The sequence below is a fragment of the Sinohyriopsis cumingii genome, chromosome 10 (genome assembly GCF_028554795.1).
Source record: "Sinohyriopsis cumingii isolate HCF-2022 chromosome 10, ASM2855479v2, whole genome shotgun sequence".
NCBI classification, from domain to species: Eukaryota; Metazoa; Mollusca; class Bivalvia; order Unionida; family Unionidae; genus Sinohyriopsis; species Sinohyriopsis cumingii.
Genome location: NC_142970.1, coordinates 111018574 through 111037312, shown reverse-complemented (window position 1 = coordinate 111037312; position 18739 = coordinate 111018574). Strand labels below are relative to the sequence as shown.

At 38.2% G+C, this 18739-nt stretch overlaps 1 protein-coding gene across 2 annotated transcripts in view; it reads right to left on the bottom strand.

Moving 5' to 3' along the window:
• Nucleotides 1–18739, bottom strand: part of LOC149791023 (uncharacterized) — a 102505-nt gene that overhangs the window by 67244 nt on the left and 16522 nt on the right. The window contains exons 3-6 of one of the 2 annotated variants that reach the window (XM_089972896.1): nucleotides 18052–18177; nucleotides 16105–16257; nucleotides 2658–2750; nucleotides 1434–1454 (exon numbers count right to left, since the gene is read on the bottom strand). In XM_089972896.1, coding sequence (XP_089829022.1) covers nucleotides 1434–1454; nucleotides 2658–2750; nucleotides 16105–16257; nucleotides 18052–18177 — 393 coding nt within the window. The remainder of the gene's footprint in view (nucleotides 1–1433; nucleotides 1455–2657; nucleotides 2751–16104; nucleotides 16258–18051; nucleotides 18178–18739) is intronic. The other variant, XM_089972897.1, reaches the window with a different exon arrangement.

Genomic DNA, 18739 nt, shown 5'->3' with positions numbered 1-18739 from the left:
CAAATGTTTATTGGGCCAGTATCTAGAAGTCAAATTTCTGCATTCCATAATAGCACATGCTTACAGGGGTCAATTCCAGACTGCACACTGTTGAAAGCATGATTCAGAATGAAAATACTGGTATGGAAGAGGATGCAATATTGGCACACACTTATCAGGATGAGGATGACTCCATAAACAACTGTGCTGCATATATCTGGTGAATGAAATTTATTTTGTTCTTTGAAAAACTGCTCTTGGCTAAACTCTTGCTGTCAAGAACTTGCCTGCTAGTTCATGGTTTAACCAGTTCATACAGCCATGGCTTTGATGACAAGTGTTGTCATTATCAAAAATAATTGGTACACAGATGGATAGATGAATGGATAAACAGACAGTCTTATGCATAAAGGCAATCTCACTGATTTCTGAAACGTTGAAACAACTAATATTTGTGCTGGATTGGAAATTCATATAATCGAAGGAAAGATTTAACAACAAATGACCCAATCACATGGGATACAATCTTATATACCTAATCATGGTTTGATAAATGTTTTGCACAGAGTAATGGGGCTACTAGATTGCTAGTTCTGGAAAACCAGAATGCTGGCTCTGGGCTAGAATAATGTTGGGTCTTGTCTACAAGAATGCTGGGTCGGTTATATCAGAATGCTTGATACAGGCTACCAAAATGACTGGATTTACCTAGCAGTACATCATCTCAAGGCCACCAGATTGCTAGGTCTGGGCTATCACAATTCTTGTTATGGGTTTCCAAAATGCTGGGTATGAGGTATGAGAATGCTCAATCGGGGATACCTGACAGCTAAGTTTGGTGTAGCAGAGTGGTGATATGGGCCAAAAGATTGTCACTGCTTTAATAAAATGTTTTTGTGCAAGAAGTATTTCACAAGGAACAATTAATTCTGAATTACCATAAACAAGGAAATTTGGATGTCTTGAACCACATAGTTTTAGATTAAAGTGTTTTCTATGAGTAACTAATGTACATGTAAGGTGGTCTACCAATTTCTTTGGGTCCTTGAGTGGCTGAGTGGTCTAAAGCACTCACTGTTACAGATCACTGCCATCTCACCTCTGTCTGCATGGGTCCGAGTCTCGTATTCGGCCGATGTGAGCATGTGAGAAAACTTGCCAGTAGATTCTCATGAGTCGGTGGTTTGTTCTGGGGGTTTTCCTGGTCTCTTCCTCCACGACTAATAATTTTGGCTGCCATGTAATGCTTATCTTGTGCTGAAAAATGGTGTTAAACCCTACAACAACAACCACTTTCTTTGTGAATCCCAATTGACTATTATCAGATATGTAAATCTTATTGATCCCACAAATTACAATATCTTCCAAAATTATTTGTCTACCCTCTTCTGAACTTCTCTAAATTGATTTGAAAGCTACATCTGTCTAAAACTTCACCAAAGAATAGTACTTACATTTAACTGGAAGGTAATAGCCTGTTAAAGAAAACAAAAATAATTTCATGGATTAACCCTACAAATACCTCAAATAAAGACAAATAAACAAAACCATGCAGACAACATACAATGGCTTACCAGTGGTTAAAGCAATATTACAGCTTGTATGAGCATAAATCAAAACCAATCAAAATGAATCACATCTGTGTGTACCTGCAAATTTGATACAATGTTGATTCAGTGGTTTTGTTCACAAATCAGTGAAGTGTGATCTTCAATATGGTGCAGTAATTAGCTATATACCTAGTGTTTTATTAGTAATTGTGCTTGAAGCAATAGTTTTGGCATTTGACTGTCATGCTGTTCAGTGGATAAAATGAGACACTCTTTCATGAGGATTTAAATTTTTGACAACAGTTTCACATGAATGAAGAATCAATTTTTGTATAAGTATTAAATCCAATTTTCTTACACAAGTATTATTTATTCCTTTTTTTTCATTTTCAACAGTACTAGTGTTTGAATAACTTACATTTTCTCATTTCTCATTTTTCTCTATCCTTGATTTTGGCACAACATAGTGATTAAAAGGCAGTTTCTGGAAAATACAGCTACCAAATACTATAAAGACATGTGCATTGTAACAATATAAAATGCAACATTATTCTCTTAAACACATATAAAATCTAATTTTCATTACCAGATTACGGAAATATTATTGATTTATCAAATAGATTTGTTGATCTTAATGAATGAAAAAGAGTAAAAATATGGACTGAGTGAGGGCATGGGGGGAGGGTTGATTCCTTGTCATATGTGGCCAATCTTCACTGGATCTTTAAATAAATGTTACGGGGCAAATTCAAAATCCAGAAAATTGGTACCCATGAAAATAATGTGATTATCTATAAAAAAAATGAAAGGTGTGAACCTTTTGTTTCTTTCTGATACCTTCATGGAGATGGAGCTGAATTCGAATCCACTTTACAATTACAGTTCAAAAGACTAACATAAAACTAAGCAGCTCAGTGTCACACATCATCATGCCTGTAAACAACACAAGGATGAATTTTCCATCCATATCACTTGCAAAAGCATTTAGTAATAGACATTTTTCACAGAATCTTAAAAAGCTCAATGAAGATGCCAAAAGTGCCTCAGCCGAAAATTTAAACCCACATTTCATGCCATATTTCATGCCATCATTGGTGAGACAAAAAAAGAATTAAATGATTATTCTACCTGAGGTGACAGGACAGGATTCTGTTTCAGCAGTACGAGTAATCTCCTCAGCTATCAGCTTGTGCCCTGCTCCATTGAATACAGCTCCAGACACTAAAACAAAGTAGATTCTTATTTATTTATTTTTGTTGTTGTTGTGGAGTTTAATGCCATTTTTCAGCACACGATAGGCTATGCATGGCGGCCAGTATTAATGGTGGAGGAAGAACCCGAGAAAACCCCGGGAAGAACCACCAACCCATGAGAAGCTACTGGCAAGTACATTCTTAAGATTTACATTTCTTGCATATTGCTGTATGTGTGATAGTGTATATTACACACACAACAATATGCAACAAATGTTTTACTTGTACAATTGTATGTTCAACTAGAAATCTGGAGTTGAGCTAGCCTACAGTATCATTTCCATTCTCTTTTATTCATCCACCCCCACCCCAATCTCCCTGTTCTGCCAACAGAAAATGATTAAGATTTTAATATCCTTGTGAATACCTAGATGCCACTAATCTTACATATACCAGATATTAATGCAGTAATAATTTCACATTCATCTTTGTTTAGTCAAATCTCACAGAAAAATATGAATTACGATATGTATAAGTCTTGATCTCCGTGTACCCAATGAGGGGTGGGTGGGACCTACATTTTAACACCTTCTTAGAACATCAGATTTCTGTTCGATCTTAAAACCATGCATGCCTAGTGTGTCTTTACCACATAACTATGCAGGTTAAAATGGTCTCATAAATTGCTCTAACATGTGTTTTATTAAGTATGACCACACTTAAAGAATGCAAAACCACATTGAAGAATGCACAGCTAAAGTACTGAGACCTCAGCAAAGATTGGGGGGGGTTATATCACAGAAACACAAGTTAATTAGTGCCAATGCCATTGGAGTAAAGTGCCTTTATTAAAAGTAGACCATTGTAGGCAGCCAATACTGATCTGATGTCATGATTCAAATCTACACATCATGGTAGGCAGTCCATTCTAATCTGATGGCGGGATTCAAATCTACACACCATGGTAGACATTCCATTCTAATCAGATGGCAGGATTCAAATCTACATACCATGGTAGGCAGTCCATTCTAATCTGATGGCGGGATTCAAATCTACACACCATGGTAGGCATACCATTCTAATCTGATGGCAGGATTCAAATCTACACACCATGGTAGGCAGTCCATTCTAATCTGATGGCAGGATTCAAATCTACACACCATGGTAGGCAGTCCATTCTAATTTGATGGCAGGATTCAAATCTACACATGATGGTAGGCATTCCATTCTAATCTGATGGCAGGATTCAAATCTACACACCATGGTAGACAGTCCATTCTAATCTGATGGCAGGATTCAAATCTACACACCATGGTAGGCAGTCCATTCTAATCTGATGGCAGGATTCAAATCTACACACCATGGTAGGCATTCCATTCTAATCTGATGGCAGGATTCAAATCTACACACCATGGTAGGCAGTCCATTCTAATCTGGTAACAATGTAGCAAGGGGCTGACCTCAATTGGACCAAACAGCGAGAGAAAAACCTAGTGATTTGGATTTTTAATGTAGCTTTTAAAAAAATTCAGTCATACTGCTATGATGTCTGCAGTGTGGCAGTTTATAGCGATGTCTAGCACTGGGACATCATGCCGCAGACATGTAGCATGATGTCCCACCCAGTCACATTATCCTGACACCAGGCCGACCAGTCCTAACACTAATCTCTCAATGCTGAGCGCCAAGTGAGGCAGCTCTTAGTACCATTTTTTGTAAGTCTTTGGTATGGCTGGGCTGGTGATCCTACGACCTCCCGCATCCAAGGCAGATGCTCTAACCAGTAGGCCACTGGAGCAGTCAGGAAAAATCCTAGAACGCTTGGCGGGACATAGACATTTATAACACATACAACATACAGACATAGATTGACTTTAAAACTTTTAATATAATTAGGCAAGAAAGCAGATCTTTTTGAGGCATATGAGTGGCCCTGGAAAGGGCCTTTGGATTTTTTTGTTAACTTCATTCCGTTAACATAGAGGACATCACATAGGTCTTTTTCTCTTCCTCAAACTTCTGACTTCTGTACCATAGATGACGACTCTCTTCAGACAGCCTTGTCACTCCACATATTCTTCTTTTCCAAATGCTTGTATCGATGATCCAGATGATTGTCCATAATGATCTCACATTCATGGGTAAGTCCGTACAGAAAAGCATACAGGATACGGGGATAGATGATTCAATGTTAGTCCATATCTTGTGACGAGAACAGGTGAAGGGAATACAGTGAACTGCGGTTATTTATAGTGGAAGAGAGGATCAAAACAGATTGGGTTCTTTCACCAATCCTAACATGCATTACAAAATTCAGTCACAGTGCATGATCCGTCTTCCAATCTGAAGAGAGCTGACTGTGACATCACATCTCTATATAGATGTGCTAGCATGTGTGCATAGTGAATAAATGCAACAAAGTTTTCAAACATGACGGACACAAAGAAGACGATGAACTGGGGTGAACTGGCTGTGTTGATGAGAAGCGATGGCATAGCAGCGCTACCAAAGTCAACACAGTCTTACTTGTAGAAGAGACTGATTTTAATTGGGATTTAGTGGATTTTCTCTCTTTGCAAAAATTTGTACTGGTACCAGTACCTTACCACCTTCTATTTCTTTACCATATGTTGAGGATTTTAATGAGAGACAGAAAGAAGAATTGGAGAATTTTTTACAGCAGTATAACGAAGCAGAACAAGCTGTTCTTCTTCAACAGCAACAAGAAGGAAATTACAGGAAGATGAAGCAGCAGCAGAGAAGAAACAAAGTCAAGGAGAAGGAGGACAGTGAAAGTCAAAATGTAATGGTACTCTTAGACATTTTGGCAGAGTTAAGGAGTTTGAAAGAAATGTATCAGACTTCTTTATTACGACCCAAGAGAAAAAGACCTTCCTGAGCCAAACAGCCCAACCCTGTTGCTACACCAGAGATACCAGCCCTAGTGATTTGAACCAAGTCATCATTGACAGGAGAAAGTCCAGAAGTAAGCCTTGGTCGTGGCAATGATCTAAGGCAGTAAAAAATGATTGCTTCCCATTCCTGAGTTTTCAAAATAAAAAACAACACCCAATAGTCCTTTTCAGGTCCACTCACCTCTCTCGAAAAGAGATAGCATTCATTTTGCCAACATCAATTAAAACTCAAAATCTCTTTTCTGTCCCATGATGTACGTGTGTGTGAGTCAATGGATGAGTGTATGTTCTTATTATGACTATAAAGAGTCAAAACCAAGAGACTTACATTTTCTGTCTGGTCTATTCTATTACAAATTTTACAACTGAATTCACAACTTTAAAAAGTTCATTGACTGTGTCTTTGTTTCTTTACTTTCTCAGGTTTTTCCTCCTCTTTCTCATTTTCGTCTCATCTTCTTTTCTTCTCTTTTTTCTCTTTCTGTACAAGTTTGGGTTCTTCCTTTTGGGGATGATACCTCTTCTTCCTGTTCTGATCCCCTCTCTTCCTCTTGCTCCTGTTGTTTTTTTAAAGCAATCTGAAGAACAATGTCCTTTCTCTTGACACTGATAATTGGCTGAGCCAAACAATGAAGAGAAGCAGAACTCCTGTTACAGAAAGTCGGGCTATCCAAAGACACACCTGAAATGCAAAACTTACAAGACGTCTTGGCTCCACAGTACACCTTGAAAGTGCACCCTCAAGAAGTGTGCGGACCTCTGCTGTTTTGAGGCAAAGATTTCACAGACCGGAAATGCATTCACAACCATTATCATGATGAACATTTCAATGCCATCACCAGTATCACTGCATTCCTGGGAAAGGATTATTACTGTGGATCGAAATGTGAGAAGGGATGTTTGGCCTCTCAACCCTGTCTGGATGAAGGACAAAAACGAGTGCACTGCCCTCCTTGTCAGCCAACTTTTGTCAGCCCTACCTGTTACCAACAACCTATGAAGACAAGAGGTTCACAGCAGAAAAGTGCTTGTCAACTCCTGAGAATGTAGACAAGGCATATGTACCAGTAATGCCAAGGCTCATGCAAGTTCAAGAAATAACCAATGTCAGATTTGTCACCAAATCATGGACACATTCAAAAATACCATTCCTGAGCATCAAGAGGAAGATGATGACCAAAAGAAAGGGAATTTCATCTTTTTCGATTCTGAATGCATGCAAGAGAATAGCATTCATATTCCTAATTTCTGTGTGGCTCATCGAGCGTGTGAGAAATGCACCCAAAAACCTATCTTTAGTCACTGCCCTTACTGCAGCAAGATTCCGAGAGGAAGTGAAAAAATCCTTCAGCAACTGAACACACATGCTGATTTCCCCAAATGGATCTGAGACACCACTGATGAACCAAGTGGACACTGAATGCTGTGGAGATTGTCATCACCACACCAATGTGATGGCTTGGGATACGATGGGCAATTTCTTCTCAGATACTATACGGAACAAAGTGTGTGTGTGTGTGTGTGTGTGTGATTTGGATTTTTAAAGTAGCTTTAACAATGTTTCAGTCATATCGCTACGATGTCTGCAGTGTAACAGTTTATAGTGATGTGGAGCACTGAGGCATCATGCCGCAGACATGTAACATGTAATATCTGGATGGATACTTTACAAGAGTACATATGTGGTTTGCCATGGAGTTGAGAGAATTCATTTATCTAGAGTTGGTTAAAATACAAGTACAATGCAAAAAACAACTGCATCAGTTGTGTCACCGATTTTGGAACCACTTGTACCTCAAAGTGTTCCACTGATCAGACACTGATGAATCACATGAGATTCATAAAATTTTGGATGCCACTCATTCTACTTACAAGGTGTTCCTAATACACCGAATTCCAACACGAGTTAGAGGATTACCAAAATCTTTTACACCAAGAAATTGTGGTGCAAGAGGAAACTTCTATACGACGTTTTGTGTGTGTCTTAGTGACTTTTGGGATTTCCTTCCTGGGATTTCATTCACCAGCTGATTCCTTATGGACTCTTTACGAACGGTGCTTACCACCAAAAAAAACATGAAAGTGGTCCCTTTAAATGTCCACGAGAGACTCATTTTGCTAAAAGCATTGCGTTTTCATCTGGATACTTCTCATCCTCTATGGGGAAAAAGATTCATCAACTTTCAGGTACTGAAGATGTGTATGATGATGTGTGTGTAGCTTGTGACTTACACCCTCACTGGACAGATGTACGTGACTGGAAAAACTGGGGATTTGAGGCTTGGACCAAAGAGGTGGCCAATAAATTCAAACGTCCAGTGAAAAAAGTAACTCTTAAACCTGTGTTAGAGACAGTGCCAGAAGATGAACCCATCAATGAGAACAACCACTCCCTTCAGGACAGGACTGTCATGAACATTCCCAAAAGACCATTCAGGGAGGACATCTGTGTGACAGTACTAAATGTAGACACTGTAAGAACATTACACTGTCCCTAGGATACTTTTGTTACAAAAAACATGTTGTACAACAACTTGTTTATATTCAACTTTGATTGTTGTGATGTGCATTTTCTTGCTGTACTTAACCATTTGACTTAAATGTATTTTTGTCTTTCGTGCTGTTCACTTTAAAAAAAAATAAACTTCCTGAAAAAAGTACAAAAACTTGTCTTGATTGTCTTCATGTCCAAAGTGACATTCCCTGCATTATGGCTATCTCTGCTCTCTCTACTCCCTCTTCTTCTACTTTCAAAGTCATAGATGAATACTTAGATAGTGCCAGTTGGGAGGCCTTGTATCTTCAACATCCATTTAACATGTTAATTGCCTGACCCAGCGGTTCAGGCAAAACTGAATTCGTTAAACATTTGATCAAACAGAAACATCATTTGATCAATTGTCCAACTCAATGAATCATGTAGTGTTAAAATGAATGGCAATCGGCATACAGTCTCCTGCAAGAAAGTCAAGGCGATTCCATCGTATTTGTGGAAGCATTCCTGGTGAAGAGGACATGATCATGTCTGACCCCAGTCAAACCCATCTGGTCATTTTTGACAACATGTTAGGAGAAGACGAAGAAGAAATTAAACTGCGGTTTTTATGCTCAAAGGGCATGATCATAATGCCAGTGTCATTTACATTACCCAAAATTTGTTTCAATAAAGTAAAGCCCATCACACCATCAGTCTCAATGCTCATTATGTGGTCTTGTTTAAAAGTCCTAGAGATAAATTGCAAGTGCAAGTCTTAGCTAAACAGTTAGGAACACCTTGGCTGACATATGCATACAACGATGCCACTCAAACCCCACAGGCCTATTTACTCATGGATTTAAAACCCACCACCCCTGATTATTTGCTATTTTGTAGCCATCTGTTTCACCACTGGTGCCAAGACGGAAGGCCTGTTGTGTACATATCCCCATCATTGACTGAACCAAAAAATCTATAAAAACCTCTGACACTTTGGGTTCTGTCTCATACAGCATCAACACGACGTCCCTTCAGTCTCATCTTCCCATCAAAGTGATTTGTGCCTTGTACAGCATCAGTTCTCTAGGAGGTGTCATCATTCACTCCCTCTTAAAATGGGATCCCAATGCCCCCAAAGTCCTCCCCAAAAACAAAGCCACTCCCAAAAGTACCCAAACAAAAAAGAGCAGTGGTGTCAAGCCCCAGAAAAAGAAAAGAAAAGTCTCCAGAAAAAGAAAAGCCCACATCAAACAGCTTCAACCTCAAAGAGGCACACTGCGGCCAGGATGCAACCTAACAGTCACAAACCACGACCTGCGGCAATGGTGACCGCATCTCCAGTAGCATCAGGTTCTTCCATTTCTCCATTGCTGGTGATGCTTGCCAACCTCAATTTGCTGCCCATTCTTCTTCATTTGATGAAACAATGGATTCCCACATCTCCAAGAACTTCTCCTCCAGTGGTGACACCATCTTCCAGAGTCTTTAGTTGCAGTGGAATATGCTCACAAAGTACGTGCCCCCAAAAGCAGTAAAAGTCCAAGAGAGATCAGGCATGTTACAGAGTTTACTGGATATGTCCAAGCATGAACTGTCCCGATTTAGTCCTTTGTGAACCCCTCCACAACGCATGATGGCTGTCAAGTTGATACGACGTAAAGACAATCAGTGGTGATGCATTCCAGTATAAAAAAAAGACCTGAGGCAAAGAATGGGAACCAGTGTTTTTGTGCTCCGGAACACCCAAAGATGTCACCCCCTCCCAAGTCACCCCTTTCCCAACCCCAAAGGAAAGTATAGCAAAGGACTACCTCCTCATTTTGCCAAACATTGGGACATGTTGTCCGTCCTGTCCAAAGCCCCTCCACCCATGCAAAAATAACTCATTCACACATCCTCTAAAGACATCGTCGATACCGTGTGTCAATGTTGCCTGAATGTCTTGAAAGGCATGATACCCATGTCACCACATCAAACAAAAATGCGTAGCCAAACAATGACACATTTTTCGTCAAATGGTCAAAATAAAAATACCCATTCATCAAAAAAAAAGGTGTTGGTGCAACATGGAGGAATTTTGCCCATGTTGTTAGGACCCTTGCTGAAAGGAGTATAGAGAACAATGCTGAGAGGACTCATGGGAGCAAGATATATATAAAAAACAACCAAAAAGATAAAAGGGACATTTTGGGTCCAAAAATCTCTGATGCAACCACTAAAATCTGATGGAAGGACAAAAACTGTCTTTAGTTTCTTACAAAAGATGGATAGAATTCCATTGTTGGCAAGAACAATGGACCCTGCATTTGCCTCCCAATCATCATTTGACCGAGATAACCCAGTTACAGCACGAAGTGCAATCGTTGATGGTTTGCAACGTTTGGTCCGAAACAGAAAAATCACAAAAGTACAGTCAACTGTTGCAACGACTACAAGTCTTTTACCAGAAAGCTTCAGATGAAACCACTCTGCCAACTCTGAAACAATTTAAGACCCTGAAGAAAAGCGAGTGTTTCTTTTAGGTCCATGCGTTCCATATTTTTTGTTGATAATATGAGTCATGTACGTTTTGGTAACAGGGCATGTTTTCCTTCATGTCTGCACTTCACACATATAAAGGAAGCATTCATCAGTTTGTCTACCCATCGTTGATTCATCAAGTGAAAGAAGATAAGCAGACTCATGAAACTCTTGGAACTTCAGATGCATGTGGAGTGCGCCCAGCACCTGCTGGATGAGCTGACCATGGAGGCCATAGAAGTGCAAAAATAGAATAGGAAGAGAAGAAGAGAAAAAAGAAAGAAGTGTAGGAAAAGAAAAGAACTATATTACCTCATCTTGTCCTGAGACAGACCAACAAAGTCAAACCTATGGTGAGGACACCGCCCCAGTGACAAGCACCACAGCCACTACCACCACCAAGACCCATGGTTCCACTGACTGAAAATTGGGATGTGGAATTGGAGAGGAAAAGACAAGAGTGGGAACCTCAGTGACTACAACGTCCATGGGTTTATAATAGATGAAGGAGACAAGAACAAGTCTTCACTATCCCTCAGACTGAGGAGTGGGATAGTGAAGCCACTCAAACTCTGTCTGCACTTCCAACCACAACAATCAATTGGGACAACGATTGTAGTTGGCATCGTGTCTGTGCTGCTCAGCCTGAGAGGTGTCAATATTAAGCTGGTGCATCTGAAGTCTCCCCTCCAAAAAAAGCCCTTCTCAGGGCTACTCAGATCTCTAGACTAGAAATGAGACTATTCAAACTGCCAATAAGTGTATATATGGAGCAGTGTAATTATAAACACTGACTTTTTTGCTGATGCAATTGTGTGTGTGTGTGTGTGTGTTTATATGAGGTAGCGTACGTTTATGTGGATAGTAGAGTGTGTGTTTGTTTCCCCTTCCTTCTGTGTTGATACTGGAAATTGTATTTGTATGTGTTTGCATACATTTTGTGTGGATAGTACATTTTAGGTTTTTTCCTCTTCTCGTGTGTGGATAGTATATTGGTGGTTTGTGGATACAGTAAAACCTGTTATGAGAGACCGCCCCTTCTGCCAACCAAAAGCGGTCTCTCAAGACAGGTGGTCTCTCATAAGAGGTGTGTGAAAATGGACTGGTTTTCAGGGTCAATAGTTAGCATTGTTGAAAAATAAATAATACCCATACTCACTGTACATGTATCATATCCTTTATTCATGAATCTTGTTAAATAATGCATGCATTCCTCTCAAAATATCTTTATATAATATAAAGATATACATCTATCAAACGAGAATAAAATTTATATTTCAACATCACATTAATATATACAAAAAATTAACAGTTAGATATGATGTATATATCTTATTTTATACACTTATTCACTTGTTTTTTTTTTAAAGAAATCCATTATACTGCTTTGTTGACATGTTTTACTCAGCTATTTGGTCTGAACATGTATCTCAATTATTGCCCTTTCATGAATCAACTTCCCACTTACTGGTATGTTTTTACTCCTTGCGACACAAAACCACTCCAATACTCGCTCGTTCAGATCTCCGTAAACTGTCCGTTGTGCCATGGCATATTTCCTCTGTGCTTGTGCACCTTTCTGCCATTCGTTTCTAATGGACTTCTTGTCTTTGATTACATTCTGAACTTGCGTTTTACCGACGCTTAAGCTGACTGCTATTTTGCGAGTGGTCTCGCCTTTTTCATTTCTTTCAATGACATTAATCCTTTCTTCCAGTGTTAAATTTTTTCTTTTTCTCAGCGGAGATTCTGCCGTTGTTATTAGTGTTGACGTTATAAAGACTATCGGTTTTGATCAGGTTTTGGGGAATTGTGGAATAAATATATATTATGTACCAATGAATGAAACCAAAAGACATAATTAACTCATCAGGAAACAATACTGTACATTTATTCTGAGACGAAGTTTAAATCAACAGCGTTATAGCTCGATAAACAAATGTTCCGACCATCTGCACCCACGTAAACAGATTGTGGCTTGGTGAAACACTAACAAAAGAAATAAAAAATAATTTAAAAAAAATCCGGAAATGATTCTCACTTACTAGTATTAAAGACAATGAGCTCATTCACCCTCCAGGCATTATGGATTAACTGGAAAGCAAACGACGTACTCAAACCAACACTGAAGCCCTTTCAAACGATTTCTCACTTGGACATAAGGACTACCGGCGTTTTGTGAGTTTTCATACAGATAAAGAAAAAATACAAACCTCTAAATTGACTGCGTATATCCATCATTACTCCCTTTGATGTTACTCTTACTGGCTATTCACATGACTTCGGCACTACAATGGCGGTTAGTGACATGTACTTTAGTCTGGTTTACTGCAGTTTACAAATGACACCGTATGCTGGAGTTGTAAATTTCACAAAACTGGTACTGTAGCAAGACAAATTATTTTTAAATACTTTATTAGAGCAATCTTTGCTATTTATGCAGTCTTTGTTACAGAGGATTAAATGATGGTTAGAGGTGTTTATCCCGATATATGCTTGTTCAACTATAGTGTTATTTAATGTGTACTTTGTTTGCATACTACATTTATCCTGAGCTCTAGTGTTTACAAAGGATTAAGTTAAGGTCAGTGGTGTCAATCTCTTTTGATTTTTTGGCGATGCGGTCGTTCATAGCAGTGTCAAAATGCATATTTTGCCAAGAAATCGCGGTCGCTGGTCGCGTTCAGCAGGTGGTCGTTCATAACAGAGCGTTTATATAGTAAAATCGATCCGTGCATTACGATTGTGGTCGGAAATGACAGGTGGTCGCTCATAGCAGAGGTCGCTCATGACAGGTTTTACTGTAGTATATTTGTGATCGTTTTTCTTCTTCCCGTGTCAATAGTAGATTTCGGGTTTGTATGGGTTAGAGAAAGTTTGTGTCGGTATATTTTGTGTGGATAGTAGAGTGCATGTTTGTATGTGTGGATGTATGTTGTGTGGAGATTATATTTGGTTTTTTTTATAGTAGATATTGTGGTTTTTTACTTCTCTCTTCTGTGTGGATAGTAGATAATATGTGAAGTCATTTTAGGGGATGTTTTGCTTCATGTCCATGCTTGAAGTATATAAAGGAAAGCATTCATCATTCGCGCCATTCAACATTGAAAAAAAAACAAAATGACTTCAAATCACCTTGACAAGGTGAAGAAATTGCAAGACGTCCTCAACAATTTGGGGATGATGGATAATATGTTGGTTAAACTTGATAATGATTTTTATTCTTATACCCCCATTGAGTGAAGATGAAAATAATCAACTTAAGAAAGTGAAAAGAAATGATAAGAGATTTTGTTAAGAACAAACATAGGAGGAGGATGGAGAGGACAGAAACAAATAAGAGAATGGAATAGAAAAGGAAGAGGAGAATGAGAAGAGGAAGAAAGAGGAGGAGAAACAGGAAGAAAAAATGAAAAAAAGAAGACAACAGAGATAACAAACTCAGAAGATAGTAGAGGAAAACAAGAAACTAGAAGAACATGAAGAAGAAACATAAAGGCCCTTTTTATGGCCACTCATTTGCTTCAAAAAGATTTGCTTTCTTGCCTAAAAATTTTCTTAGTCAACATTATAGTCAAGGTATGATAGACTGATGTTAATCAATCTATGTCTGTATGTTGTATGTGTTGTAAATGTCTATGTCCCGCCAAGCGTTCAAGGTTTTTTCCCCACTGTTTGGTCCAATTGAGGTCAGCCCTTGCTACATTGTTACCAAAGTTCAGTACTGTGATGTCAATTCCAATTGACGCTCAACAGTCCCATACCCCTGTCACTATACTGTACTGTACCATCTTTTATGTCGCTCTATAGTCCCACCCATGTTAAATTTCCCCATGTTAAATTCCCCTTGTCACTGAACATTCCCGGGGAGTGGGGGGTGGGGGTGTCTGTAAAAACCTTGTCGCCAAACACTCCCACGATCTTTTTGACTGGGTCTTCCATTGTCACTAGGGTATCCCACTATACTACTATTCTCTTATATACCAAGCTAAGTCATAGTTTCAATAACAAATGAGAGACGCCTACTCCATCTAGAATGATTTCAACCAGTAAACAAGATCAGATAGATGTTAACCAATCAAAAATAAGGTCACCCTAGCCTTTTCAAGAACTCGTGTCCTTGTCAGATCATGTGAAGTTTACTTCAACAATAGTACAACTCAACCATGAACTTTATAAATGAATCTATGCACTTGATACATGAGTCATATTTAAAATGTGAACTAATGATTGATTAGAAATTTAGTACTTAAAATATTATTAACTAACAAACCATTATTAACTATAATTATGAATGATAATACATACAATATATAACATGGTATGTTGATATAATTTGTATAAAATTGAAAAAACCTTATACCAAGATTTGTTAAGTCAAATTCTACTGAACGGTTCTTTTTGAAGAGGTTGTTCAAAGGTTTTTAATATTTTTAGAAATGATGGCCATATTTAATGGTAGATATAATAAATCAGTTTTTTGCAAAATTAAAATGATGGTTATAGTCAATATTGGTCAAATTATAATTGGTTTTAGCCAAATTAATTAATTAGTGGTTTTAGCCAAATTAATTAATTAGTGGTTTTAGCCAAAGTTTGTTTCAATGTTTAGAATATTTTTAGCAATGGTGGCCATATCAGTATAAATCTGAAGGTCTTTATGCCTGCATGACCACTCATTTTGTTCTGTTCAGCTGTGTTGAAGAATGAATCAATTAAATGGTTACTGCCTTTAATAACAATGGACATATTTGATGGTAGATCAACATTAGTTGTACAAATTTTAAAGCCCTCTATACCACAATAACTTCTGTCAAATTTGGTCGAAATCTGTTAAAGTTTTCAAGAAGTATTTTAAAGACTTTTCTATTCTGAGTAACAGTGGCTTTTTGATGGCAAACCCTCTATAACTTGATCCTTTCTGGTAAATTTGATCCATATCTATTTATCGATGTTGGTGAAGCAATTGTTTAAAATATCTTTTCTAGGTTTTTTTTGTAAGAGTAGCTTTTCTATTCTTAGTAACAACAGGCAGCTCTGCATCATCTGTACAAACTTTAACAGCCTTCCTTCAAAGATGCTTGTCAAATTTTATGAAATTCTGCTTTTCCTAGGAAGTCATTAAAATATTTCCACTATTTACAGCAAAGGTTATCATATCTGAAGGCAGAAAGCCTCCATACCAGGATGCACTGTGCCAAATTTGGTCAAAATTGGTCTGGTATTTTCACAAAAAAGTGGCTAAAATATCAACTATTTATGGATACAGGGCACACCATAAACATAGCTGGCCAGGTAGGCTAAAAACAGGCTGTGGATCCAGCATGCAGAATACTACTGACCAGATTCTGAAAACTGACCATGATCAGAAAATGGAGATGATGAAAGCAGAGACACTCACTATGGAGAGTTCTGATTTATCAATAATTGGACGACAATGTGTGGGAGATGGGTTTAAGAATTTTGGATACCTCCAGAACGTGAAATCCGAATCTCTCTTGGACTCTTTAATATCCATTTAACAGAGTTGACAATAGCATCGACCTTTAGCCTTGTGATATCACCATACCAGAGATAGATTTTATCATTCAGCGCAGGGTCTGCTGGGTAAATCCCTTTATCCTCTGCAAATAAAAAAAAAATTAAAAAATAATTGTTGCTTCAGAAAATGATGTGATTAGGCAACACAAATCTTAAAATGAGACACACCATTGCTGATAACAACTGTATGTTATGACAGATAAAATATATAAAAATATTAAATGTGCACACGAATCATGCATGCCCCTGAGTGTGCCTGAAAAGATGACATAAACACAAAAACTTTATTGAATAGATGGACTGATGGACATGGGAAACACTATATGCTCACAAGATGGTAACTTTCCACATGAATGCCCCAAGCCTACAATGGATCATTCAGAAGCATTGGCACCCTAATGAATCATCAAGTACATTTCAAGAAGTTCCTAATAATCTCAATGACCATCTGTTACATGCCAAAGTAATGTCAAGCAAGGCTACAGATGCAGGCATATGCTGCTGCAAAGATTCACAGTGCCAAATTTGAAAAATGCCAAATTTGAAAATGCCAAATTTGAAAAATGCCAAGATCGAATTGTATACTTAATCATTAAACTATAAGTGACACATGTTTTAGTCCAGGAAAACAGAAACTAAAGAACCAGGAGCAACAAACTGGGATATAAGATGGAAGTTGCAGATGAGCAACACAGAAGGGACACATGAAGGAAACACTCTTACCGTTAATTTTGCATGATGAAATAACTGGCAATCTGAATAGTTCTTGTAAAAATTATCCTGTAATTGTTAAATAAATTAAATGTGATATGGTTTATTAAATTGTTATACCTTTCACCTTATCAGTTTTATAATTTATACACCTAGACCATCAGTCTTGCTGACGGGGCTCAGAACAATTCAATCTCAGTCTGTCCTCCTCTAGTGTTAGTAATAATAATGTGGGGCATGTGACACTGAGTAAGAGATTATACTGAATGTGTATGTCTACACTCTATTACTAGCCAAGCCAATAGAACCAGAAGCCACACCCCAAAATTTGTCCCATATGTCATACGTACATTTTGGTCACAAAATATTTAAAATTGTCTGTATCTGTAGATTTGGCAGTTTTAACCCTGAGGAGAAAAGCAAAATTAATGACCCTCATACAGATGACTTCAACCTCATCAGTTTTAACCCTGAGGAGAAAAGCAAAACTAATGACCCTCATACAGATGACTTCAACCTCATAAGTTTTAACCCGGAGGAGAAACCCAAAACTAATGACCCTCATACAGATGACTTCAACCTCATAAGTTTTAACCCTGAGGAGAAACCCAAAACTAATGACCCTCATACAGATGACTTCAACCTCATAAGTTTTAACCCTGAGGAGAAACCCAAAACTAATGACCCTCATACAGATGACTTCAACCTCATCAGTTTTAACCCTGAGGAGAAAAGCAAAACTAATGACCCTCATACAGATGACTTCAACCTCATAAGTTTTAACCCTGAGGAGAAACCCAAAACTAATGACCCCCATACAGACGACTTCAACCTCATAAGTTTTAACCCTGAGGAGAAACCCAAAACTAATGACCCTCATACAGATGACTTGGCCAAGTAATGAGCTATGGTACGTTTGGTTCAGATAGTTTCAGTGTTTGACTTGTCAATGGGGAAAAGGACTGAGGTATAGACAAACAGATACAAGGTCAAATGGAGGGTTATTGTAACAACCGTGATGATAAAACACTGGGGTATAGACAAACAGACAAAAGGTCAAATGGAAGGTTATCAAAACAACCGTGATGATCAAACACTGGGAGGATAACTCAGTGAAGCTAACCCTGAAATATTTAGACATATTTGAGTATTGGTTGGCACTGTACCAGATGATTGTAATCTCCTTGTAGAGTACAAGGTACTGACTGAGTCCAGCTGGCTATGGTGAACAAGTAAAGACCCTTTCTGGTGGTAATTCCTCCTTTCTTCCGAACTTGTGTGAAGGAACTTCTCTGAAAGATAAAAGTAAAAAACATGGATATTTCTTTAAAACTGAAATCTAAAGCAGAGATATAGAATCTTTGTTGGAGTTTGGACCGAGACAAGGAAATATCAGTCAAGGGTTTATATTATTTGTCTCCCCACAAGGCTTGCCCGTGTGGGGAGATATATAATATAAAGCCGCGACTGGGATTTCCTTGTCTCAGTCCAAACCCCAACGTAGATTATTTTTCTCACCCAAAAGTTTCCTTTAAAGTAAAAAGAATTCTTCACTAGTGTTCATGTCCAATGTTTACATGTGGTGCATGAATATAAATATGCTAATGAGGGCTGTGGTGTGTCTGTTGTGTCCAAACTATACAGGTTATATGCGTAAGCAAAGAAAACTAACAACATAAAATGTCGCATAATAATGAGGCATTGTTACATGGATGTTATATGTTGTTGTTGTAGGATTTAACGCCATTTTTCAGCACACGATAGGATATGCATGGCGGCTAGTATTAATGGTGGTGAAAGAACCCAGGAAAACCCAGGAAAGAACCACCGATCCATAAGAAGCTACTGGCAAGC